General features: G+C 36.8%; 1 protein-coding gene across 1 annotated transcript in view; it reads left to right on the top strand.

Moving 5' to 3' along the window:
* ctnna2 (catenin (cadherin-associated protein), alpha 2) overlaps positions 1-26,505 on the top strand; it is a 673,292-nt gene that overhangs the window by 634,786 nt on the left and 12,001 nt on the right. The window contains exons 12-16 of the mRNA XM_079811627.1: positions 4,606-4,806; positions 11,210-11,361; positions 18,310-18,423; positions 21,278-21,459; positions 22,665-22,770. Of these exons, the coding sequence (XP_079667753.1) occupies positions 4,606-4,806; positions 11,210-11,361; positions 18,310-18,423; positions 21,278-21,459; positions 22,665-22,770 (755 nt within the window). The remainder of the gene's footprint in view (positions 1-4,605; positions 4,807-11,209; positions 11,362-18,309; positions 18,424-21,277; positions 21,460-22,664; positions 22,771-26,505) is intronic.

Below are 26,505 nucleotides of genomic sequence, written 5' to 3'. Positions count from 1 at the left end.
TTTTTTCTGATAGTTCACCCATTTTTGCTGATGAATAAGGTAATCATGTTTAACTTAAGAGCTTTATCTTGTAATTAATGTGAAAATTAAACGATTTCCCTTCACACTCACAGTTCTTTTCATTGCAAACAAGGCACACCAACAGTCTCACCTCACAGTCTCAAAAAAAGCTAAAACTGTCTCTTCTCTACGTCAAATTCTCTTTTTTGCAACATTTTGCTGGATAAAGTGTAGTGTATCCTGTTTGGATCCAGCACAAAACTATTAGAAATAATAGAGCATTCTTGTAATATAGCCAGGGATTTCAAGGCAGTGATTATAATAGTCAATACTAAATACACAGCAAATGAATGAATGGAATCCTGGTTGTTGTGGGCCAGATCCTTTGTATATCTGACGGGTCTATGTGGGCTGTTTGAAATGAAGCAGGAGGAAATATTGGTATGCATCCCACCTCCTGTTGTCCAGAAACTGGTGTAAGCAGTGCACTCTAGTTTGGAAATATTCCTTTGCAAATCTGTGAATAAAACATGTCAGGATTCAACAATAAGGATGTATTATTATTATTATTATTATTATTATTATTATTATTATTATTATTATTCCTGAAATTCTGTGAGATTAGTGCTTACCCTTCCGACATTTTCACTGGACACAAAATAAATATAAATATAAATTTTTAGCAACATGTTGTATGTGTCAGAAATAATACATTTGAATAACTGACACAAGGACATGCATTTTTTTTTTAATAAACAAAAATATTTTACCCAATCTACTCATGGTCTATTTAAAATGGTTTTAGACATTTTAGTGACAAAAAAAGTTTCAATTTACAAGGCATAAAATTGCATATGATCAGTCAACATGAAACATATTTACGAGGCAGCACTGGCTCAATAAGGCATGTGACAGATCTGTCAACTGGCACAAAACGCTCACACACTGGCCCAGAGCCATATTTACTGTTTAGGCCTGCATATGATTGTAAAATTTAGATATAATTGATCTTTTCTGCTTGTAAAAAAAACTAAACAAAAAAACATTCTATGTAATTTCTTCCACAGATGTAAACAATGTGTTTTGCAAGAGAAGTGAAATCGTCAATACTTTGACATGGAAAAGGAAATTAGTGCAAAGGCTGAAAATATCTTTAGTAATAGTGCATATGTATATATATGCTATACTAAAACATCTGAATAGCCAAGGGTTTCTTGAATCTGTGAAAAATATATAGTAATTATTTTCACTTGGTTTAGCTCATGCAAGATCTTTCCATGTTATTCAGCTACGCTGCTTTATTTAAAACCAAATAGATCAGCTTATACATCAGTTAAGGCAGGGCTCTTTTGACCTGTTGCCATAAAGAAATGAGAAGATAAACAAAGTCATTTGTATAAGCTACTTAAAGAAGGCTCTTATCAGAATAGGAGACAAATAACACCCTCATTAAAAAATAACTGTGTATAATGAGGTCCACCCAGAGAAGCATTTTGAAAGCTTTTAGTCTGTTGTCTTGTAAGTAGTTCTAGGAGAATGTCGGAGCAGCACATACAGAGCACACAGAGCTGCGGGATGGGCGATTCAGGATCAAGAGTGCAATGTATTCCAAGGGAGTTATTCTCTATATCAGTAAGCACTGCTTCTGACAATCATGTTAACTTACTCAAACGTCTCAATTGTAGTCTTTTTTCCGAGAACTTACAGTACACTTCACACTCATATTCCTCATTTAAATTAGGGCTGCATGATTTGGGGAAAATATGTAATTGCAATTAGTCTGGTTAAAATTGCGATTTGCGATTTAAAATGCGATTTTTATTTATTATTATTTTTTATTTTTACAAATGAAAAGTGCGTTTATATAACATTGTTTTAATATATTAATATGACTAATAATTATTATTATGATTATTATTATTGCTAAATAAAAATATTTAACAAAATAACAAATATTACTATTATTATATTACTAATTATTAAAAAAAATTAAAGAGTATTTAAGAATGAATATAACAATATAATTATAATAATAATCATAATACTACTATTTTACAGACAACATATTTTACAAAAAAACTGCTGGGTTACCTGTTAATATGCAGACAGCCTATGACTAAAAATCATTAGAAAGGTCTAAGGTTTTTTATAGTAAAAAAATATATATATATATATTAAAATCTGTGCTCCTTATCTGTGAAAAAAACGTATGGATTGTCATATAAATGTATTTAGAGAGAAGTATTATTTTTTACCCAAAAGTTTAATTCATACTGGAAGCCAGAGGACGCCCTCTAGCAGAAACTCCACATTTGCCTAAGAGAAGTAATAGTTTACAGGAAATCCCTAATGTGAAGCTAGCGCTGTAGGCTGAATAAAAAAAGAAGATAGAAACGCTTTGATTAAACATGAAGACAATAAACACGACTGAATCAAGATATTGTGTATTTGAGTTCTTCATGCCTTCTCGGGTATTTTTTAATAATAATAATAACAGAGTATGCAGTGCTGATTGACAAAGACTTTATCACTGTATAGAATACTATAAAATAATGCATTTTCTGCCTCATTCTGTGATGAGAAGCTACATCAGCTCACAAACACGCGGCTGACGATATGAAGTGAGTTAAAGTGTGTTATTAAAGAGGTTTATGAACGCTTTGCATTACTAGTTTGTGAAGATGTTTGACGGGTGTTGCTTTTTCAAACTCCCTTTATAAGCGACTCAAACTCGCAGTGCTTACTACTGATCACAGATCCGCTCTTCACTAACATGCTGGGCATATATTTATTTAATTCAAATCACAGCCTTTGCACTTTCATAAATCACACATAATCCAAATCGCGATTGCGGCTCAATTTCGATTAATCGGGCAGTCCTAATTTAAATAATTATTTCCCAAGGCATACACAAACAAAGGGGCAAGGCCTGGTTGAATTGCGTTAGTCATGACATTTCCAAAACATGCTCAAAGTGGTCGGCCAATCACAACACACTGGTCCAGCTGACCAATCAAAGCTCACTTGGAGCTTTTCGGAAGGAGGGGCTTCATTTAGAACTAAACAGAGTGTTACTGACAGACTGGGAAGAGAGGTGCTGCAACAATGTTACTGATAAAAATGGTTCTGTGGTGAAGTAAATACTACAGAAAAACAAAAACAAATAAAATTTCTACATGAAAAAGTTAGTTCAGGCAGGAATTGAATTATATACTTAAGCGTAAATATATTATTAAAATAAAAATATCATATAATTAAGATACAAGTTATAAAATATAAGTAAAACTACTCAATATTTTTGATACTGGTGTTCCCATCATGCACTGGGGTTTGAATAATTAATTAGGTGGATTTCTAGCTGTTTTCCAGCTGTATTTACACTGTTTTATCATTGCTTTTGTTGGTAGGTTTAGTAGCTTGCCTTTTTGTGTCATTTGGAGTTCATTTTCTACTCAAAATGACAAAAACGATCAATTGAATGCATGGGCGTCGGAACCATTGTATGTGGGTGGGTCAAGACCCACCCACTTTTTAAGACCAATGCTATTGGACCCACTCACTATTATTGTCTCTAATTCAGCACATCTGTTTAAACACTTATAAAACTGTCTTTTTAAAACTGATAAAGCACTTATTATTAAACACGTTAGACGCTTTATTTTCACTTTTCTAATATTTTCTTCATTTTTTTATTGAAAATAAATGCCTTTACGATCTGATATGTGATGGAAAAAGGGAGCAGAGCGAGTTCAGCAAAAGGCAGATTCAAACCTCTGGTCAATTTGCTTGAAAGCACGATGCCATGCGTCTTACCCCTACACTATTGCCACTGTAAAAGATTTTGTGTTTTCATTATTTGTCTGGCCAAACCAGACGTTTAGTAAACAAGGTGATATATTTGTACTTGATGTAAATGGCATCTATCCCAGTAAAATATTTCTGGGAGAGGACCCATCCAAATTTTTTTTTGCTTCTGACGCACATGATTGAATGTTACTTTCACTATGTATTGTGTACCAAGTATTGAGGTCTCTGTGTTCAGATGCTGTGTTACTACTATTACGTAGATATGGTGTCTAAACAATATCTATTGTTATTTACATAGATGTTTCTAGGTAAAACATACAATTTAAAAGTGTGGTTTAATTCAGTTATATTGTTTGAGTAAAAGTATCTCAACTAAGTAGAAACTACTCAACTTTTTACTGGCCAAGTTAAAATGTATGTGTCAACTTAGTTAAGTTGTTTACCTAATTACATATATGTGAAATGTACTTTAAAATGTGCGTGCAAAAACTTGATAAAGAACATTTTTATTCTTGTTTTTTTTTTTTCCTGTGTAAAATATCAGAAAAATAATATATTTTTGGAACATCCAAGCATGTAAACCTATTCTAATAGACCCCCAAAACAATCAAGACTTTGTAAGACATCTTTAAAAGGGAGATGCGTTTGATTTGTTTTAAACTGGCTACTTTTAATTTTTTTGTTATAATTTATCTGTATTGCTTTAAAAATGTAAAATGTCAAAAGTGACCATTGTTCTTGTGTACAACAATAATGCTTGAAAATGTTATATCATAGTTTTATCTCATCTCTCAACAGAGAACCACATTCTGGAGGATGTGAATAAGTGTGTGATCGCCTTGCAGGAGGGGGACGTGGACACACTGGATAGGACAGCAGGGGCGATCCGGGGCCGAGCCGCTCGAGTGGTGCACATTATTAATGCTGAGATGGAGAACTATGAACCTGGTGTTTACACTGAGCGTGTTCTTGAGTCCATCAAGCTCCTCTCTGAGACTGGTGAGAAAGATCACGGACACACCTGGGTCCTGAACTTATCTTATGCTCACAAAGGCATTAACTTATGGTAGAGATGGGGACAGATGGACAGAGGAAACCAGGAAGCTCCTGGAAGAAGGAAGTTAGAGGAGAGAGGGGTAGACAGATGAGAAAAGATGGTGAGGCCGGAGATACCACCTGTTCCCTCCTCTGGCACTCATCCTTTACTCATTCATATTTCATCTGCCCCCCACCCCCCCCCACCCCCCTCCACCCCCCCCCAACCCCTCCACCTTTCTAGGTCTAGTGCCAGCTTTCAGGAGGTGGCAATTTAGACTCTGACAGACAAGGCCGAGGGCCAAAACATACCAAGTAATGCAGAGATTTGTGCATAGCCTTCCCAATGCTTTCAAGACACAATATCTGACAGAAAGCAACAAAGGCTGCTATCTTAGGTGTTAATGTGTGAAAAACATCTCACCTGACACTTTTTGATGTAGTTGTTCCATCTAAATGCAGTTCTATGATTGTTTGGAATCAACAAATGGAGGGTGGCTGGAAAATGAGCACTCAAAATATTATTCTGGCGGCGGCGCTTTGTCCTGCCTCCCTTGTTGTGTCTAAAACATTACATTAGACTATTCTGACAGCCGGCTTTGTTTAGAAGAGCGAGTGCAATATGAGAGGAAGAAAATAACAGTCCTTCTTTCATGCTAGATACTGCAATAGTTTTGTTATTACGAAATTACCACTTTAATCATATTAATACTGCTAGTTTGACAGCTAAGGGCAAAAAACAATGAATATTTGTGACGTCTGACCAACTGAAGATACAAATGGACTCATAATGTGCCCAAATTGATCTTCCTTGGTTCTTATCATCTTCATCATCATCTTCTACTCATGTGCCCCATAAAGTTTTTGTTTCTTCACATTAAACATTTAAATGTCCCTGTCAAACAAAGCATTAAGTCAAAGGGATTTGATAATGAGTATTCTGGTGGTAAGAGCTTCTCCAGTAATCTGATCTGCCAGGTGAGGAATGAAACCACTTTCAGATCAGATTGTGTTGGTGCGTTTGCACTGTATCCTGATTTGCCAAATTCATATAAGTGGGCGCAATTCATTCTTGAGAAATGATCTCCTTTTTGTGTATTGTACCATTCAAAAATGGAACTCTTTTAATCCACATTAGAGGACATTACATTTACGCCGGAGAGTTGATACCACCATCTGGCTTCTGTACAGTGAGTCACATGTACTTCATGTCACTTATCTGCTGCAACGTATGAAAAATTATGTGTTTCATCGCCTCCTTTATCAAGGGCTATTAGAGACTTAATGAGAACCAGACACAATACAGTATCCAACATTTCATTAACGCCTTCAGTCGAATAAAAATAAACTGCCTACTAGTCTTTTTTTATATAAAGATGTGCACTCTTTTTCAGAGATCACAAGTTGAACAGTTAATGCTCGCTCAGCTTGAATGGAAAACTGTTCTGCTAGTTGCTTCAGTAAAACCAAGAGGAATATCTGCATGCTTGATTGAGAGTGATAATTGAATTGTGAAAGGGCTGGACGCCCAGAATGGCTCTCATCTTCTCTGTATTCACTTTGATGAGGTGGTACTTTTCGTTGGATTTCGCTATTTCTGTCTTTGTTTTGGGATGTTGGTGACACCCAGGGCTGTCGTCAGGGAGGGGGGCAACTGGAAAAGTTGTTCCAGGCCCTTTGATGAGAGGGACCCACGAGTTCTTCTGTGATATCGCCTTTTCAATGGGCCCAGGGGAGGGAGGGCCACCCATAAAAATGGCCCTGTGAATTTAAATGACGTACATGGTGCCACCACATAAATGGAATTGAACCATAAAGCATTGCAGCATTGATTCTTCTAGACCTTTCATTATTGCACAAGACTTGGCACGCAAAATGTCAATGAATTTTTGAAAGTTTGAAGGTTTGGGCCAGGCGTAGTGTTGAGGCTGGGGGTTAGCAAATGAGTATAATAGAAGCATATAGCATTTGAATGTGTTTTCCATTTAGTTATGATGTTTTCTACTCAACTAACTGGCTTTATCAAGTTAATAATGGAGGGAAATTTACAAGCATAGTGTTCTAGTGGGCAATTGGAGTTAAACCGCAGGTACTGATTTGTAGTTTGGAGGTTTCCACTGAGGGGGGAAATGTTAAAAATGTGTCAGTCAGGACAGACTTTTTTTCTTGATTTCAATCGCTCACAACAAAAAGTCAGCCTATCATTCTTACAATTCACTTAGTAAAAACTAGTGGTTCCACTTCCTCAAAAGTGTCTGGCACTTTCCTTTCAATTTCTTCAACTTTTTGGTTTGGTTCCTTTTAGGTAGACAGCCAAATTAGGATGTACCAAACTTTATCCTGGCCTTTTTTTACTGTCCCAAGGCAGTGTAAATATAGCAAAACTGCAGCTGGTCCAAAGCTCTATAAAGATACACCATTGAAGGACCTTCAGCACATAGCACTCACGAATCTCGAATCGTGTCCTTGAGCCTGAAAATCAATAGTCTAATAGCAAAGCCGTGATGACTTTCCCCTGTCTTTATCCTTTCCATCCTTTCCCCGATCCAAACTAATCTTCATGTGGGAAAAATTACCCCATCATTAAGGTTATGCTCAGGCCCCAAGTAGATTAAAAATGAGAAATATGGCTGATGTAATAGTGCCAAGTAGAAGGCAGGAGTAGCAATACTGTCATGGAGTATGGCAGAGTGAGTAGGGCTCATGCCAAAGGGTGACCATGCAGAGATGAAATATGGCCACCTAATCACTGCCCTCCATCTAAAACACACACACATAGACTCACACATGATTTTATAGCAAATATAGTGTTTCACTGACAGGTTGAAGGGCATGTTTGCTCAGGTACTAAAAACAGCAATGATTTCATACAGCCATGACCCCACAAACTGTTATTCGTCAGCATGCCACGACCCAAGAGTCTGCATGGTGAGACACAGGAGGCATGCAAAACAACAAGGATAATAGAATTAGTCCATGCCTGCCTGCTACAATGAGTCCAATAGTTTGTTCTTGAAAAAGAAAACGGGGGAAAGAAAGAAATCCCGATTCCTGAAGAAAGGGCAGTGCTAACTAATTCCACAGCCTAAGGGGCAAAATGTAAATGAAACCAAACTACAAGTGACCTCATTGTTTTCAAATGAATTTGTTCTCCATGTTGAATTACATGCAGTGTTTTGTAGGTCCTATTAGCATTAGGAATGTCTCATTGCGTTTTCAAGTATTTAATTTTGAGACCTTTAGGCTGGTCTGACCTCAGCATCTCGAACAAAATCCCAGTTTGAACATGCTTTATATTATTCAAAACGCTGTAGCAAAATAAAAAATAAATAAATAAAACATTTGAAGGCTTATAGAACAGATCAGACTGCTTGCTTTATCTGGAAGTTAAACACTTTAAGAAAATAATCCCTTCCAACATGCTTTTCATTAGCGCCTTTCATCATTTCTCACTGGTCTGAGTTAAATTTGCTCCTCAGTACCAGCAACTTTACTCATTAATGCCTTGAAGAACATTTAAATATTTCTATTTAAAAGTCACAGCAAAATTCCCTAAAGCTCATTTTACGCCTCTCCAATAAGTGGATTAAAATGAATTAAATATGTGTTAAAGCAAGACTGGGTTGGAGAGAAGAAAAGAAATCAAATAAAGAACCTTTACTGCACCTTTTTAAAAATGTTTTGCATAATTTTGTATTTCTTGCTTGTATTCCAAGCTTGTTCATTTGAAATTCAAATCTAACCATTTCTGCATTAGCTGAATTTGTACAATTTAGAAGACAAATAATCAAAATGGCTGTCAAAATGGATCCTTTACTGGTCCCCTTTCAAGTCAATCTCAAGTCGGATACCTGTAATCAAAACCATCAGAAATCACAAGACCGGTCTTTTCTTTAAGATCTGCATCTGCTATTATTGTGAATGGCTCTCTGGGCTTGGATTTGGTAAGATGGTTGATGACACCACCCTAGAATTTTCTTGTCAAAGAAGTGTCCTCACAAGACCCACCTTCCCCACGGAGAAGTGTATCTCGGGTCATAATATCCCAGTTCCTCGCTTTTAAAAATCTAGAGACCTTCCCCTCCTTGATACATGTGTTGAATATTTTAAGAGCATCACTTTGGAGTTTGCTCAAGGGCTTAATACGAGGCTTTTTACCGTGCCCATCTTTTTTTCATCAACCACCAAGTGGTCCCTGACGTTGATATGAGCTTGATTTGATGTCAGGTTTAGATCACAATACGGTTTCCTTCCACCAGTGACATTGCCATGGAAATGCAGGACTTTTACTTCACTTTGGATATTACTCCCTTGATGTGCTTGGCCACTTCTTCCGAGTAGGCAGGCAGGCCATTCAGTGTCAGGTCCGAAGGTTGAGTGTGAATTGGTGGGCTGTGAAGCACAAAGGTTACCTTACCTGTTGAATACAGTCCAACTAGAGATATTAATGAGCCTATTTTTTGCTCTAGAGTCACCAAGGTTTAAAGCTCAGGATGTATAACAGCGTTGCTGGAGCCCTCTAAAATGCTATTAACATTTTATATTGACATTTCACCAAAATTAAATTGACTTCGTTCACTGTCACTACGCAGCATTAGCCATAAGTATTTTTTGTCAAAACGGTTACGCTAAGAGGAAGTGGTCCAAACACATTTGCTCAGTGCAAATGCTGAAATACAGCTCATCAGAAAAACAGATCAAACTAATGTCACATTAGTAGAACTTTCCCGACCCTGCAGCTGCACTCAATCAATGTCTGTCAACATTGTTCGTACTCAACTCTTGTTCGTCAAACAATCCCTTATTGCAGCCAGCATTTAGTGGTGGGGGAAGATTTTGCTACCCGTTAAGGAATAAGACAGAAGGGTGAATTGAAGGAGGATAAGGTATAGAGCAAGATGATGTGGTTTTTGGTCAAACTTTACAATAAGGTTCCATTTGTTAACATTAGTTAACTATACCCACCTTTTTCCTGACAAGCCTACTGCGTTTTCAATTATGGGTGATACTTTCAGTTTGGGGAACTTCCATTCAAAAACACTGAAACGAAAAATTTCAAATTATAAGCTTGAACTAAATAATCATTATCCGTCAGTTTGACTGGATGAGCTGTCAATTGTCCTTCATGTTTTATTTTCAGACGTCATGAGATTAACGTAACACTTGGCATTTTATTGTGACGTGGCATAACAAAAATATTTGTTGCAAGAGCTATTTTCAGTCACTTTCTTATCCTCCTGATTATTCCACTGTAACAGTATGGTAAAAAAAAATACATATACTGAGCATTTGCAGTCTGTTCTCCTAATTTCATTTATGATATATCCCATAAATAATTCACTGGAATTAACTGGGAATCAATCATTGTTTTTCTTTTTCCCTCAAATCCTCACGTCTCTTCCCAAGTTTGTTTTCACATGAATGCTTTAAAATAAAAATGTATATATGTATATATATATGTGTATATATGTGTGTATATGTATATATATGTATCTATATATATATATGTATCTATATATATATATGTATCTATATATATGTATCTATATATATATATATATATTGTACACAGTCATATTTAACCTATCCATAATATTGCTGTGGAAAGAATCGTGCTTTTGTGCAATTGTGCATAATTTGTGTAAAGTGTCATGGGGTATAGGAAAAAGGTAGATAAGTTAACATGAACTAACAATGAAAAAGTGTCTAGAGCAATTAATAATCTTAGTTAATGTTAATTTAAACTAAAACATTAAAATAAAACGTTTTATATGTTACTATAGTTTAATGGATCCAAGCCAGCATGAACTAACAGTTCATAAATATTGTAACAAATGTATTGCTTGCTTATTGTTACAGTAATTGATGTTAGTTAATGCATTAACTATTGTTAACTAATGGAACTTTATTGTGGTGTTAGCTTTTTTTTTCTCACTGAGGTCTTTTATAGTGTTGCTATGCCTCGGCTCACTGATGGTCATATGTTCCCATCAAGGTGAAATGGTTAATTGGCAAACATAGGGCAACCTTTTTCCACATATTTTCAGGGTGACATTTTCTCGTCTTCCTCTCACGCTGCAGTCCATGTCCTCGGGCCTGACTGACAGGGAGACGACGGCAGAAATAGACGTGCCTGTCTGAATTCCGACACTTAGCTTCTTAAGATCACATATTCTCAATTTTTCTCACCTCTCACTCTGTTTTTTCTCTGATATGTTTGGCACCTGAGGGAAAGGCTGGCTTTTGAGGAATGCATGTAATCCCTTTTTTGAAAATGTTTTTTTCTTGTGTATCTGTCTTTCTGTTTTTTTGCTCTCTCTCAGCCCCTTGCTCACCTCACTACTCTACGTCCTTTTTTCCCCATCAGTGATGCCGCGCTTTGCAGAGCAGGTTGAGGTCGCCATCGAGGCTCTTAGCACCAGCCCCCCGCAGCCATTCGAGGAGAACGAGTTCATCGATGCCTCTCGCCTCGTCTACGACGGAGTGCGTGACATCAGGAAAGCAGTCCTCATGATAAGAGTGAGTAGCGTACAAATTAGAGAACTGCATGAGGTGCTCGCTCTTCACAAGCGGACTTTTATTCTGCTCATTGCCCCAGAGGTTTTGTTAATAAATAACAAAACACATTTCATCTGAAAATAATGTACTGGGTTATGACTCCATCATACAGGGCCAGGGTTCTCTACCTGAGACCTCGGTGAATGTACTCTTCAAGGGATTGTTGGAAAAGTTATATAAAGCATATCAAATTTTATCAAACAATTCATGACATTTATATAGAAATTAAAATAGTTTGAATGAATATTAATAAGCATTATCATAATGCAGGGCTTTTGATGACAAGGCTGATCCTCTATGATGATCCAGAATAAAGACCCATTTATACTGGGTCCAAAAATTGAGAGAGTGATATTAAAAAGAAAACATGTTTCCAAAACTAAATAATTGGCTTTTATATTGTCACTGTAATGAAGCCAAAATACATGATTAAAATATTATCTAAAGAATAATTACTTGCTATTGAAAATGTTTTTTTCTTCAGGTTCATACATCTTAACATCTAAATAGGTCAAATGTAATAGTTAATATGTATTATTAACACAAAAATACTACAATTTCACACAAAAGTAATTTTCCAGAGAATATTACCCCACAACCTCAGCTAAAAAGTAGCTGAGCAAGGCAAAGGGTACAGTGACAAAGAAAAGGCTCAACACAAAAACTACTCTAATGCAGGGTTCAGACTACATATTTTTTTCTATTACGATAGTCAGATTATGTGATTTTGACTCCTTAAAGGGTTAGTTCACCCAAAAATGAAAATTCTGTCATTAATTACTTACCCTCATGTCGTTCGACACCCGTAAGACCTCCGTTCATCTTCGGAACACAAATGAATATATTTTAGTTGAAATCCGACGGCTCAGAAAGGCCTCCATTGGCACAATGGCACTTTACACTCTCAAGACCCATAAAAGGTACTAAAGACGTCGTTACAAAGTCCATCTCATTACAGTGGTTCTACAATAACTTTATAAAGTGACGAGAATAGTTTTTGTGCACAAAAAAACCCTAAATAACGACTTATATCATGATGACTGATTTCAAAACAAGGCATCATGAAGCTTCGAGGCGTTATGAATCAGTGAGTCGATTCAGCAGTTTGAATCGCCAAAGTCACGTGATTTCAGCAGTTTGGCGGTTTGACACGCGATCCGAATCATGATTCGACTCGCTGATTCATAACGCTTTGAAGCTTCATGATGCATTATTTTGAAATCGGTCATCACTATATAAGTCGCTATGTAGGTTTTTTTTGTCGCTTTATAAAGTTATTGTAGAACCACTGTAGTGAGATGGACTTTGTAACGACGTCTTTAGTACCTTTTACGGGTCTTGAGAGTGTACCGTGCATTGTGCCAATGGAGGCCTTTCTGAGCGATCGGATTTCAACTAAAATATCTTCCTTTGTGTTCCGAAGATGAACAGAGGTCTTACAGGTGTTGAACGACATGAGGGTAAGTAATTAATGACAGAATTTTCATTTTTGGGTGAACTAACCCTTTAATTCTTCTTGTGTTGTGGACAAGAAACCTGTCAGACTACACGTTGCTTCCCGACCAATCATCACTTGCTGTCTTTAACGAAGTGCGTGATGTCATAGAGAAGGCGGAACTAGCTACTGACTTCCGGTAACAAGAGCGTAAACAAACTACCGAAGCGCCGTGTTAGCTCAAAGGCCCTCTGAAGTGCCTTGAAACATGCAGCGTTATTCAGTGTGTTGATGTAATTGCCACTGAAACAGGAAGACGGGGCGGGACAGAGCAGCTCCTCCCCTTTTTTAAAATAGCCAATAGCGTTTTGTTTATATCACAGCTCTTTGAGCTCAGCAAAGCTGAATTTGACAGCTTATGACAGCCTCAGTCTAATAGATTTCCTTTTTAGATTTAATATAAAATTGTTACTGAACCAAAACAGTGAACATAATCATGCTGAGAATGTGAAGTTTGAAAAGTGTTCTAATGCGTCTAATGTCAAGTCTGTCTATCAGTTGCTCCTCCTTAAAATACAGCATTCTATGCAGAATTGAAATGGGACTGATACTTTTTGTGGTCTGCACCAACTCACACATAATATCTGCTTTGTGCTATTGTGTCTCTGGACCGGAGCAGACTTTGTGCGTGCTGCAGCGTTTCATGCGACATTAATGTAAAAACATACTTCATTCGCATTAATCGTTCCCTATCCCCTAAATAGTGCATTATGTGCCATTTACCATTTTGAAAATAGTAATTGTGTGAACAAGTGGCCGATTTCAGCCGCAGCTTCAGCATTTATTTATAATGTAGGGGGCGGAACACTTCAGATTCTAGAGAGCATTTGATTGGACAGGAAATCTGATGAGAAGCTGAAGTGCAGAGTGATGGTATCAAAATCATTGATTCATATAGACCTAGGCGGAACCTTTGGTTCAGAACACTTTTCAAACTTCACATTCTCAGCATGATTATGTTCACTGTTTTGGTTCAGTAACAATTTTATATTAAAGTGAGAGACCGTAAGTTTTGAACGCTTATATTTTCTAAATGCGAATTGTGTCATTGTTTTGGAACACACTAGCTTATAGATAACAGTAAGGCCAAAAAACGCAACTTTAATGCTAATTCCTGTACTCAACTGGTTGTTGAAGTGCCTCTGCTATCGTTCGCCAGCAATCTTTTTTCACTCTGTCGTGGTAGTCACTTGAGGAAACATCATAAAAGCAGGATTTTTGTTGCCATAGCTCCACAAACCTTGTCTCCATTGCATAATTCCACCTAGCTGCTCTAATACCATCGATTATTGCATTCCGACATCAATTGTTACCAATATATATATTTTTTTACATAATATGTGTGTGTACTGTGTATAATTATTATGTATATATAAATACACACTCATTCATGTATCCATTTAAGAAATATTTGCATATACTGTATATATGTATATATATATATATATATATATATATATATATATATATATATATATATATATATTTATTTATTTATTTATTTTATTTTTTTCTTAAATATTTACATGCATGTGTTAATTAATTATACACAGTACACACACATATCTTATGTGAACACAAACTTTTATTTTGGATGCGATTAATCGCGTTTGTGTGATTAATCGATTTTACAGCACTATAATATACGTTAACCCATTTGTGCCCAAAATTTTCTGAATGGTTTCATGCATATAGTCATGTTAATAGTGTCCTATGTGAACGTGTTCTGCATTTATTTTCCCCAAGTTTTAGTTTTTTTTCTTGAAAATTGTATTTGAATGTGCGGCAACTATAGTTGCCGGTGGGCAAATATGTTGTATGCACCCCTTCAATGTCAAATGTGACTAGGATGAGAAAATTTGGCATCTAACTCAAAATAACTGCTTTCAACAGATCAATCTTTACACAAACAAACACAAACAAATGTATTGTATATAAAAGTCGAAGAACATTCGATGCAAACTCAAAAAAGCTGCATCTATCTTATTATCTGTTGAATATGAAAATACAACAAACAACAAATACATTTGTCTTAAAGTGGTGGAACATAGTGCAGAACAAAGTAACTAACAGGGCATTGTGTATCAAAAAGTTAAATAAAAATAAATTTAAAATAGTGACGAAAAAATTACATCTATAAAACAAAAATAAATAAATAGTCCCATAGTATTCAATGGCTGACTGTAGTAGGTGATTTCATAAAATAATGTAAATGTAAACTCATTACTTGTCTGAATTTCCACATTATAATGGAAGTGTAAGCTACTAGTCATAAAAAGAATGAGGGTCCCTGACCGATTTGAATGAAACGCATCCAAACTGGATAAAGGCTCCTCAATATTTTGGCCCTTACAAGACATAATATCATAAAATATGATATTTTTCCCTATCAAATTAAGGTCTACTGTACAGTAGAGATGTCAGTTAAAGGGTTATGTTATGTTTTAGGTGGGATATTATGAAAGAAAAAAGCACTAAACAAGACCAAAAATTTAAACTTGATTTATTAACCTGTTAACACAGTATACCCCATTTCCCCATTTTATGTACTTACAAGTCATTTGCCCACCGGCAACTATATTTGCCGCTTGGACTTTTGACTAAGTATACAAAAAACGATAGATCTCTTGTAAGAATTGTTTTGTTTGGATGATTCTAGAGACTTTCATGATTATGTAGATATATATATATATGTCAACAAAAAATACTTATTAGTAACATGAAAATAACCTTTCTTTGGGAGGGTTTGCCTTTGTTATGCTTCCTGGAAGTAGGGGTAGGAAGTTAGCAGTCTCATGTGACAGGAAGGAAGTTAATACCTTTTTTTTTCTCTTGAAATCCTTTATTTGGTTGTTTTCTTGCGTGTCATTGAGATTAAAAACATGGGTACTATCTAGAAAAATACTTACAAAAGGAAAATGACAACTATACACTGCGGCAACTTGCCGGGGGGCTTAAATGGGTTAATGATCTAATGAAGGTTATTCTAAAGTGTTTCTAGAAAAATCTAGCTTTTTTATATTTGGGGTCTCCGGGTCACTTGAAAACCCCTGATTACAGAGGAGGATGCACTTAATTGCGAAGTAATGCTTTGTGTTATCATATATGTTGTATATAGTATGTCCTGGTTATACAATAAGAGTATGTTAGACTGTTAATTTGTTTATACGGAGACCGTGAATGCTTTCGGTTTCGGTTTTGTTCCAAAAAGACAATTTCTAAGATCCACACTTCCTCTGTGGGAACATCAAACAATATTGAACAGTAAATAATAATTTATCAGTAAATAATGTCAAGCTGAGTTTGGAGATGGTTTGGAACAGAGTGATAATTGTAAACAGAGACGCTACTTATTTTTTCTTTTTTATTTATTTCCCAAACCACCCCCGATCGCAAAAATGAATCACAAAGAGAGATCACACAGAGAGCGTGTACGAAAAGCCATTCCAGTTCCCATGTACTGGTGGCTGCTATTTAGTTTTGAAAATAGTACAGCTCCCAGAGTAGAAGTGAAATGAAAGTACCAGCACACACACAGTTATTTGTCAAGGATTGCATCCTGTTGAAGAAACATGGGAAGAATAATCAAAACCAAGATGGGTTTGCGTACAAATGTACACTCCTTTTTTTATTGTCTTTACACTTCCATGTCTACGTGAAATCTCAATCCGCTGGGATCTTCGTTAAAACAAGTAGCAAAGGAGTCTTAGCCAGTTTGTGATACATTACTTAGCTGATTTAATCAAAAGAACATCTCTATAAGTTAGTGCCACTTCCGCTTAGAGTGGCTGAACCATGGCGGCTGTCAAGATGCACAGTATTTTCTTTGTCTCCAATTTGCTCATTAGTCAGTTAGTGGGACTGATGTTGAAACTACTGGTAGGCAGAATACAAGAAAACAGATCACATCTAAACCCTGAAAAACCTAGAGGCCTTTCCCCCTTCACATATTGTTTGATCCCACTTTCCGAGGGAACATTTTTTTTATATTACTCAAGAAAGCCAAAAGGGAATTGAACAATGATGCAAGTCACTAGTAACTCAAACTGTGGGTCGAATGAATTATTTATTGAGATTTGACTGGTTTAATGGTTGACACGTCTTTATGTTGGATAAGAGATGCTTCGCCCCTTATTGTGTGGCAATGCACAGCTGGTTGTAACGTCTGTCAAATGTTATGTCCCAAACTGTCACCAAGCTGGAGCATTAGGACAGAGGACATCTGTACTTTCGTAGAGTAAATTTTAAATATAGATGTAAGGTTAAACGAGGCAAAGAGTTAATGTCTCTCCAGAACAGTTTTGAAACTAAAAAGTTAAAGTAAAAATGAAATTTAGGAGACTTTAAAAGGAATAGTTCACCCACAAAAAGAATAATTTACTGTAGACAGTAATGTTGTTCAAACCTATATGCACAAAATGTGAATTGAAAAAGACTTGAAATGACATGAGGGTGCCTAACTGATGATTTATTTTTTGAATGAAACACCTCAAAGTTATGGTATGGTATCTGGGTTTTTGACGTGACATGGCATTTTCACTGTCACACAAGATAAAAATGTATACAATTAGTATTGTCGTCATTTAAAATGCAGTAAATGGTTAAACATTTATTTGTCTTACATGGACCTGTTGATATAAAAACTGCTTTGTCTTTAGATTTTTGTACATTTTTGAGCCAAATCTCAAAATTGTCCTATGGTGCGACTGTCTAAAGCAGGGGTGTCCAAAGTCGGTCCTGAGGGCCACTGTCCTGTAGAGTTTAGCTCCAACTTGCCTGGAAGTTTCTAGTATGCCTAATAAGACCTTGATTAGCGGGTCCAGGCGTGTTTAATTGGGGTTGGAGCTAAACTCTGCAGGACAGTGGCCCTCCAGGAGCAGGATTGGACACCCCTGGTCTAAAGCATGGATCAATAAATTACAGCTTTTATAAATGAAAAAGAAAAGCATACAAATGTTAATAAATACCTCAGGCATAAATAAAAATTTGTGTCTATTTTAGTAAATTACTTTTTTTTTTTTTTATATATTTCTAAAAGCATAGGGACATGATACATTTTGTCACTGAAAACCATGTCCTCTGGTGTGACGTGCAAATGGTTAACTTTTTTGGAACCGCAATAAAAGTGTTCACTTTTATTCTCGGTTACCCCTGTATTCTTAATTCTCTGTATGTCACACCATAGGACACATTTCAGTAAATTTTAAATCAGTAAATTTTAAAAAACAGTGAAAGAATTGACAAAGTTAGTGACCCCTTATATTTTCTCAAACATCAAACTTCCCACTACATAACAAAATGCATTTTTTTTCTACAAAAGTGGTGTTTTAAGAGGGAAACAAACATTTTTTTACTGCTTATTTGTCAACTACCCATCTATAAGGATGGTCATTATTTTGTTTTTTATATTTCAGACTCCAGAAGAGCTTGAAGATGACTCTGACTTTGAGCAAGAAGACTATGACGCCCGTAGCCGCACCAGCGTCCAGACAGAAGATGACCAGCTTATTGCTGGACAGAGCGCAAGGGTGAGTGACTCCTACGTGACACATGAACAACATCTCTGGTTCCTCCTGTCATTTCCAGCAGGTTTGCACTCACAATACAAAACACTTATCACTCCGCTGAGCGTGTCTGCTGTAAAATTACATCTAGTTTCAGAATAACAAGAGGGCCAGTCACTCAAGTGCATGCACACAACGTGTCTCTCACTTTTTCGAGAGCAAAACATTATTTAGCCTCTGCTGCAAATGATGGTGAGAAATTGTTTGTAAATTCTTTTTTCCTCTTCAGCACACACTGCAGTGTGTATATATGCTTTACATCAGGTCTCCGCATGGCATCTAACAGTTATTTTTCTTCAATATTTAACATCTCAGCGGTTTGATTGAAACTCTGAATGTATAGCTCGTTACAAACCCCAGTGAAAATTCTAAAGCGTCTTATACAAAGATGCTTTCAAAAGCTAACAGGTTCATACATGCATTCATATTCATTCAATTTATTTTGGAATTGCTACCTACGTAAAATGTTCGGTCACTAATAAGGTTCCATTTTAGTTAGGATACTGCCTTAGAAAGGAATTTTGGCAGCAACGTTGGCTTTGGAACAGAGCCTATATATAAGCTTCAATATTTAACATAGCAGAGGATCATGTTTAATGCATAAGATGCATACATTTCCAGCAGAATCAAACGCTTTACATAAGAATAATTTTGGTCTCAGTTTCGTAAACTCTCTCTGCAGAAACTGTAGTTGTTAAAATATGATTGCAGATCAGACTTCTGGCAATGTCACCCCCTCAGTGTGTGTGTGTCAGCCGGCATTTGACGGCAGAGCTCACTGGGGTTCAAGGCTTAATCCACATTAGTGTATGTGTGAATAGTGCACAGTGGGCTGCTTATGAGACATTACAAGAATATCAGTATGTAGCCATGGAGTACCGCTGACATTCATGCGCAAATACACACCATAACCCTGTTTGATACCAATTACTCTTGAAAAGAAATTATCTTCCATGAATGAGAGGAAATGATCATTTGTATAGGGATAAAAGACTAGGCTAAAATAGCTGCTGCTGTGGAGAAGAAAAACAGGGTCATTCCTTGTGAACGGCAACAAAACAAACCAAAAAAAGATGACCGTGGAAAACATTTTGCTCACTAGTAAACTCGGTTCATTGGAGTTCAAGCAGCGCCATATGCGTAGATGCTGAATGTTCACAGTGCAAATGCTTTTGCAAATCAAATATGCGTGTCACTACTGTCATATTGATATAGTCTGTGACTTTAAGTTTTATGGATTTTGAGTTCTCATAAGAGAGAAATAAGAGCAGGCATTTGTTCACTGACTCACACTACCAGACACACACATATACACACTGCTCTATCTCTTAGCTCCATGATAGGATAACGCTGCTGATAGGTCAGCCATAAAATTGAACTCCAGTATCTAGGCCACTTTATTTCAAATGAGAAAAATTAAAAAGCTTTTTTGAGGGATTTCTAATCCAGAGGCACACGCACACACGCGGGCAGACGTTCAACACACAATATGAGTGTGTTGAATGAATCGGCACCGGTGCGTATGGGGAAGGATTTGTTGGAGCATTAAGCTGCCTGCACCCTCTCTTGTTATCGGTTAGGAGCCAGAGAGATTTGGGATAAGTGAATTCTGAGCAAGGCAAGAGGGAGAAATAGGCTCTCCCCCTTCTATTCACCTTCTTCCATACAGCACATCCAGGAGTCGGGATTAACCATCCAGCAGCTCATTAATGCTGATTGGCTGCTCCAAAGACGTGCAAAGAGAGCTTATTGGCTTCTGGGATGTGTATGTTTTTGATTGGATGCACAGGTGGTAAAACAGTGCGGTAATAACTTCCAAGCTAAAACGAAAAAACCTTACATTTAAATAATGACCTTTAAATGAGCATTAGTCATAACCAAGCAAAACTATAGTTACAATCCTTTAATTCGCTCTTTCAGATGCCATCGGACAGGCTTGTGGCAGTGAAGGATACATTTATGTTGTAAAGAAGAAAAAAAATACTTTTTTCGATTTTATACGGACACAGCCACCGTTGCATCAGCCCTCCTTTTGAAATGCCCAGGAGTGTGTGCTATCTGAAAAAGATATCATTTTCATCTTTTAATCGCATTTTCTCTGAGGACTTCTTTTCTTTTTAGTGTGTAATTGCTTGTTAAATAAACAAGCAAAAAGCTACAAATCTTAAATGAGCAGCTGGCTCTTAATTAGCTCTTATGTTATGACATCCTTTGGCTATGATGGCGTATTGCCACTTATAAATTCAGACAAAACTGCGGAAAATATTTTTGACTTGTCACACTACAAATTCAGACTTGCACGCCACAGACATTTTTTTTTATGAAACCCATCTTCCACGGTGATTGCGCTCTTAACAGCATCCAGAGTCCCCTGCCTTGGTCTGGTCCGTCTGCTCCGACAGAATGTTGAACAAATGCATAATTCATAGACTGGTGTAAGAAGTGAGGTAATTATACATTTATCTCACAAATAATACTGCGCCTTAACGGTGCCTGTGACCTTGCAAAGAGATTAATGCCCTTTTGGACTGGCTCAGAATCGCTACGGAGTGAGAATTTATTCCTTGACAAGAAAAGGGGGAAAGAAAAGAGGATGGATTGTCTCTTTATGAGCATGAGATGTCATGGGGTTCCAGAAGGTCTTATGATTAAGTGTTAAGTTTCAAAACCTTATACAGAGGCATTTCAGTGGGGTTAAACAAAGTCAACCTAAATGGAGGGTACTTTCTTCACAAACTTTTAACAAGAAACAAGGGCACATGTTTGCAAAATGTGGGGAATTGATCTTTATCTTGTGTCGTATCACTACCCCTCATAGGCCATCATGGCTCAGCTGCCTCAGGAAGAGAAGGCCAAGATTGCCGAGCAGGTGGAGAGCTTCAGGCAGGAAAAGAGCAAGCTGGACGCAGAGGTCGCCAAGTGGGACGACAATGGAAATGACATCATCGTGCTGGCCAAGCAGATGTGTATGATCATGATGGAGATGACTGACTTCACCAGGTACAACCATCCACATGTCAACAATGAGAAGGCTGATAATATTTACAAGATAATGTGAAGCCGAAGGATCTCATTTCAACCTAAAAGGCGTTTATTTTGTGATAATATCGGTACATTATCCTACAAATAAATGCACAACATTTGAAAAAACTCGTTCCCCATTGAGACGATGCTTCCCCACCATTGATGGAATTTTCTGTCATTTGTGAGAAAACTCGTCCCCGCCATTGACGGAATTTTCCATATTTCTGTGTTTGCGATGTTACGATAATGCAGTAGGGGGCGCTATTAAGTATCTTTTGAAAGAGAACTGAATCTCCTGTTCAAAACACAGGCGAAAAATAGCATATTTGCAAGCAATATATCATATGTAATCTTATGCATTTGTAAAATAACGGGATCATCAACATTGAACAGCATATAAATCAAAACTGCCTAACGTTACTGAATGAAATTTGTTCTCTAGGGACAATAGATGAAAATTAGCTGTGGTGCTAACTCTAGCATATTTACATTGTGTACTTGTACTGATGTTCATTAATATGCACTGTCCCTATTTATATAAAAAAAAAAAAAAAAAAAAAAAAACATGTCGACCAGGGCGAGGTACAGGACTGTGCAAGCTTTGGGGGTGTTGATGGACTCGATCTACTCCATCTGTGTTTTGATCATTGTTCAGAATCCGATCCAGACATAGTCTTTGATAAAAACATGATTTTCTCAGCTTTTTGCTCAAAATGGTGCCTTTTTTTATGAAACTTACTCGCATTCAAATGTTCATAAATAATAGAATGACATTTTTTATTTATTTTTAAAAAGCAGAGGTTCAGTTCTTTATTCTGATGTATCGCATATTCAGATATCCATACAACAAAATATTCTGGGGGGCATAAAACTTGGTGCTGGCTAGCTTTTTGCATAAACGCTAGAGGGGAAAGAGTTAAGAACAAAGATCAAATATATATTTATATATATTTTTTTTTTTAATTTTTTTTTTTTTTTAGGTTATTATACAAAAATATTTGATCAGAATGAAGCCATGTGAAAGAGTAGTAATTATTTTTTCGTTTACTTGCCCTAGCTGCCTCAAATCTGTTAGCATATGTGGGGGGCTCGCTTGCTTTCATGCTCTGTGCAGTTTGCTTTCTGCCCATTGCGTGGAATCAACTAATAGAGTAACAATCTGGGTTTTTGTGCTACTGCAGGGGCAAAGGGCCTCTGAAGAATTCTTCTGACGTGATCAATGCCGCAAAGAAAATCGCAGAGGCCGGATCCAGAATGGACAAGCTTGCCCGTGCCGTGGCTGACCAGGTCAGAACACCCTTTTATTCCCCATTTGTCTGTGAGCATGTGAGATCAAAGCCCTGGGTTGTGTTTAAAATAATGAGCTCCTATGAGGTGTTGAATTTATTATTAGATGAGCACCATCTTCAGAACCTGCTGACTGACACTTTTTAACGTTTAATCAACTGTACTCCTTGTAAAGTAAAAAAAAAAAAAAGGCTAAGGAATGCGCTTATGAGTCCGTCAGTGTGCATGTCTTGATGGCAGCTACTATAACATGCACTGTCTTCGCTTGTTCCTACTACTGTATGAAGTGCATTTTCATGTTCTCATAAAATATTATGTAATTTTTTTTTCTAAAGATGGAAGTCATACACGTAAGTTTTATTTGCTCATAATTAATGGGATAGTTCACCCAAAATTTTTAATTCTGTCATCTTTTACTCACCCTTATGTTGTTCCAAACTTGTACATGTTGAACACAAAATATATTTTAAAGAATGTTGGTAACCAGAGAGTTGACGGTACACTCAAAAGAAACATTTTTAAAGTGAAATTTGACTTCCATACTATTTTTTTTTTCCTACTATGGAAGTCAATGGCTACCTTCAACTGTCTGGTTGCCAACAAACTTTAAAATATCTTCTTTCGTGTTGAGCAGAAGAAAGAAATGCATAAAGGTTTGGAACAACATAGAGGTGAGTCAATGATGACAATTCTCATTTTTGTGTGAACTATACCTTTAAGTCACCGTATAGGGTTTGATTCGCTAATAGATTCTTGGGTGCTAATGAAAAACTGGCAATTTATTAAGAACTGATTTAGATTATCCATTCTCTTGATGTGGGCAGCTGCAGAAAGCCAGAAAGCCAGTGGAGTGAGAACAAGAGATGTGTGACATGGGCCCTCTTTGGCTGATTGAAGAGCAGATTACACTGCCGTGTTCTGGATCATCTGCAGACTCTCAGAAAAAAATGGTACAAAAGGTACTAATATGCACCCTTTATGGGCAAATAAGGTACAAAGGCATGCATTTTGAAAGGTACAACCCCAGTGACAAATTTTGTACCTTTTGTCTGAGAGTGCAGAAGCTTAACTGGTCAGAGTGAGGGGTGAATTTGAGGGATGTTAATGGGTCATGAAACCCGTTTCTGCACCAGTTAGTTCTCACCAGAGCTTTGAAAAATGCTACAAAATTAGGTGTAGTAAGCTGTGGGAGTGGAGGGGCAAGAAGAGAAGAGAATTTTATTTTGTTCTCATTGAGTTAAAAGCATTAACGCTACCCACAAATGCACACTGCAATTTACCATTACATGCAACAAAATAAACATGGTTTTGTAAGCTCAATGTAACTTACACCAATGTATACATATCCTGTGACAGCTATAATTTAATGGACAAATAAACACAACCATTCGCATTTTTACAGCATCTTAATCATATATGAAACCGCTGTTGCAGCTATAATAAGTTTTGTGTTTTAAGCAGTTAGATTGGTTGTATTTAAGGACCTTCCAAGACTGGTTATACTCACTGTGTGGATGAATCTTGTTTGTGTTGGAGACTCAGGGTGTGTTCACACTTGTAGATCAGTTTGCTTGGTTTGTTTGGTACGGACAAAAAAAATATATATATATTGTCCTGGTCCGATTAGCATTCAGATTGGCATTTTTATCACCTAAAGGCACAGGGATATGTTCACAACCTGATTGGTCAGCTTTTATGATGCATTATCTATTTTGAGACAGAACTTACTGAACATCCAAAACAATCCTGTGTGCTGGGATAAATGCACCCTGCATGTGTGTAGCCTACATATGATGGTATTTTGACCAGCTGAGAACTCGTGAAGAGCTTATAAAATGTGTAAGAGTCAAAACGGCAGCAGGAATCCTTCCGTCACACACGCAAACGAAGATCTGCGAGGAGATGCGGTTCTGATGCCTGGATCAAACTGTGATGGGCAAACTCAAAACTATGAGGAGAAAAAAAAAAACTATGCGTGAGCATTCTGTTTTTGGTTTGTTTACATGTCTTTGGTCCGTGTTGCGTTCATATTTCATTCAAACCGCACCAGAGTTCGTCTGTTCCCATCTTTTCAGCAGTCTCGGTCTGCTTGTTTGGTGCGCACCAGGGTTCGGATGGCAGCGTTCACACATGTTCAAATGAGCCGCACTAACAGAGCAATTGCACCAGGGTTCGTTTTAATCGCAGCAAACATGCCAAGCGTGAACACACCCTGTCTGTGGAAGAAAATGTATGAGATGCAGAAACTCTTACAAAGCAAAAACAAAGACTCATTTATGATCTATTCATGCATCTCTCACTTATTGTATGAGATCTCACAGCTTGAAGCATCTGTCATTGGAGATCAACATGCACTGTCATGAAAAATTAAACAAGATGTCTTCTCATAAGGACATGCAATCCCATTAATAAAATCCTGTGACGTTGACACAAAGACAAAATTAAACCCTAAAGATGAAAAAAAGCACCAAAAAAAGCATACAATTAACAATTTTTTTATCCTACATCTAAATCTAACGGATGATAAAATTATATTATGTGCAATATACATAACGCTGTTAAAATCTAAAATTGTATAAAATGAGGAATGGAACAACGAGAGAACACAGGTAACCAGGTGTGTGAGGACATGTTTAGACTTGCACCTGTGATATACTACAGAAATGTAGTGAAAGAACATGGCAAAAACATGACAGGAAACACAAGAGTATTGAGAGACAAAAGAAAAGCTGCGGGTTGTCGCTACTCAGTGGAGTCGTGCAGATATAGAGTCACAGGTTTTTACACAAGATTGGTCTTCGCACAAGGAGGGATGCCACTACAGTGCTGACTGCTCAATAAATTCTTGTTCACTGATTACTTCACCTGACTCCACCTCCTCAATTAACTGCTACTCCAAAAGGACTGCTCTACCAACTACTTAGCCAATCTTAGCTTAGAAAAAAAATCAACTCATCATCCCGAATATCACTAATCAAAGATACATCCTTCATGATATCTTCTAGACACATACATACTTTGGTGGGGAAACCACAGCACAAAAACTTCATGGTTGCCACATAGGGGCCATTTTTACATGCCAGGGCTGGGCAACTAGATATTTAGATCAACATTTCCTGCAGAGCTTATGGTGCATTTAAGTCATGTTGGAAAAATTGTGTTTACAAGTTGTACACACAAACTCTGAAATCTGTTTTTGATTTTCCAAATTCGAGGCATGTCAAGGAGAAAACATGGTTTTCATGATTTAAAAACACGGTTTTCACAGTTGCAGTAGACTCAGCATCTGTATTGAGGACACCTTTGTTTCAATTCTTTATGTATAATGCATTATGAAGGTATTTATAACGCAATGTATCTTTTCATAAATAACTGTACCAAAGTTAAAATGCATTATAATATTTGCAGATTCTTTGTTACTGTATATCTGAAATTGGTTGTTTGTTGTGTGTTTTAATATACTATAATACTTATGTTACACCTAATGCATTTTAACTATGGTTACAATTATTCAGGAGACGATACAATGCATTACAAGGAATCATTAATGCATTAAAAATACTTTTGTTATGCATTATGCACTGCCTGGCCAAAATTTAAGCCTGTTTGGATTTAAATTGGCAAATGCTTATGAGTCTATGATTAGATCATTATTCCAGTGATTATTATGCTTCTAGCATGTTATACGTTTCTTCTAACCCTAATTGATGGAGTGTGAGCTTTTCATTTCTTAAA

This window comes from Gobio gobio (assembly GCF_949357685.1).
Source record: "Gobio gobio genome assembly, chromosome: 3".
Taxonomy (NCBI): domain Eukaryota; kingdom Metazoa; phylum Chordata; class Actinopteri; order Cypriniformes; family Gobionidae; genus Gobio; species Gobio gobio.
Note: the sequence above shows the minus strand (reverse complement) of the source record. Positions and strands in the feature narration are given on the sequence as shown.